The following is a 1765-nucleotide window of genomic DNA, read 5'->3' as shown; positions in this document are numbered from 1 at the left end:
AAAAAAGATTAATCATATTTGATTTTGCCCATAATAATACATTTTCTAATGAACTTGTTTTCTTACAATATTTTACAAGTCCAGCATCACCAATAAACGTTTGATTTTTTAACCATACAACTCTTGCCACATTAAGTATACTTCGACACATTTGACCGACTAATTTTTTGTCAAGATCATCAGTTTTTTCATTAGAATTATTTAAAGAAATACCCCAAGCAGCCATCCGATGAATAAGAGTTAATTCAGAGATTCTTACACCTAAAGTATTAAAGAAATCAATAGTACAATCATCATGACCATCTCCTTTAAAATGACAACACAATGCAATACCTATTCCTCTTAATCTTTTTGTTTTTGTTAATGAAATTGCCATTCTTAAAGCCATATCAGTAGCTGATCCACATAAATGTTTACCAATAATAGTAGTAGAATTTTCAAGTGTTTTAATTTTATCATTAATTTCAATTTCATCAATTAATTGATTAAGATCAATATCACTTAAATCTGCTGCAATTCTTGTTATTTGATCACCATTTCTTTTACTAAATCTATCATATTTTTTTCTTAATCCTGTCATTCTATCTATAAGATAAATTCTTGTATTATTTGAATGTGGAATTAATGAATAATATGCTGATAACATTCCTGTTCCTGCTCCACTTTCTATAATATTTTGTTTTTTATCTCCTTCATTTATTATTATTTTTTTATCTATTAAATGTTTTATTATTGAAATACATTGTTTACTATGTTTTTCTGATTGAAATTCCCATCCTTCTGGCATTTCAATATTTTTTATTTCTTTTTCTTCAATTAATTCATCTTCTTTTCCTTCTTTTTCAATATTATTTTTTATTCCTTTAAATATATCTGTATATTTTTTCTCCATATAATTATAAATAATTTTAACTCGTTCTTTCATTATTTTAATTTCTTCTTCTCCAAATTGACTCAATGTTAATTTATTACATTCACATCTAATAAATTCACTTCCTTTTCTTTCTTTATCAATCCCTTTCTCAATAATTTTATCTTCTAAAAATGGAAGTAATCTTTTAATTTCAATTTCTTTTGTAATACTTTCTTTAATTATTGGTCGATTAATATTTTCTACTATATATTTTTTCCCATATGTAGCTTTTCTTGTTGGATTATTTGGACATCCTCTAATATGTCTTAAATATTTTCTTTTTTTTATTATATGTTCACTATTAAATGGACAAATTACTGTTTCACTGTTTTTCTTTTTATAATATTCTTTTCTATCATTTATTTCTTTCTTTATTATCTCTTCTTTTTCTTCTTTGTCTTTTATTCTTGGGTTTTTTTCTTCTTTTTGTTCTTCTTCTTTATCTTTTAATAAACTTATTTCTTGTGTTTGATATTCTTCTTCACTCATTAATTATTTCTTTTTTTTTTACTTATTTTAATTTTTTCTTTTTCTGATGAAATAGAAATAGAAAAAAAGATGATTTCAATATCACAGAAAATAAGTCAATAACAAAGGAGATGTCTTTATCAACTATGAAATATAAATGATAGAAGAATGATTGAAAACATGTATTATTTGTATTGACAGAAATACAACAATTATCATATTAAATATTACAATAATAATAACTATCATCATAACAATTATCTTTTTCATCATCATAAGTATCTTACCAATAATTCAAATAGAATCAATCAGTATTATAATACAAATAAATCACATAATAAAACACAACACAGATATAAACAATACCATAATAAAAGACATCAA

General features: G+C 23.1%; 1 protein-coding gene across 1 annotated transcript, besides 5 other annotated features; it reads right to left on the bottom strand.

Moving 5' to 3' along the window:
* Window positions 1-8: 8 nt before the first annotated feature.
* Window positions 9-1402, bottom strand: EDI_260090 (uncharacterized protein; the record flags this gene model as incomplete). Its single annotated transcript, XM_001736922.1, has 2 exons — window positions 9-45; window positions 99-1402. 2 exons carry the CDS (start codon window positions 1400-1402, stop codon window positions 9-11), a joined length of 1341 nt encoding a protein of 446 aa, XP_001736974.1.
* Window positions 695-734: a sequence feature (AT_rich).
* Window positions 891-912: a sequence feature (AT_rich).
* Window positions 1293-1353: a microsatellite.
* Window positions 1401-1439: a sequence feature (AT_rich).
* Window positions 1440-1489: 50 nt separating this feature from the next.
* Window positions 1490-1765: part of a repeat region that runs on past the window's edge.

This window comes from Entamoeba dispar, genomic scaffold, assembly GCF_000209125.1.
Source record: "Entamoeba dispar SAW760 scf_1105229460165 genomic scaffold, whole genome shotgun sequence".
In the NCBI taxonomy this organism is placed as follows: Eukaryota; Evosea; order Mastigamoebida; family Endamoebidae; genus Entamoeba; species Entamoeba dispar.
This window is presented reverse-complemented; position numbering and strand designations above follow the sequence as displayed.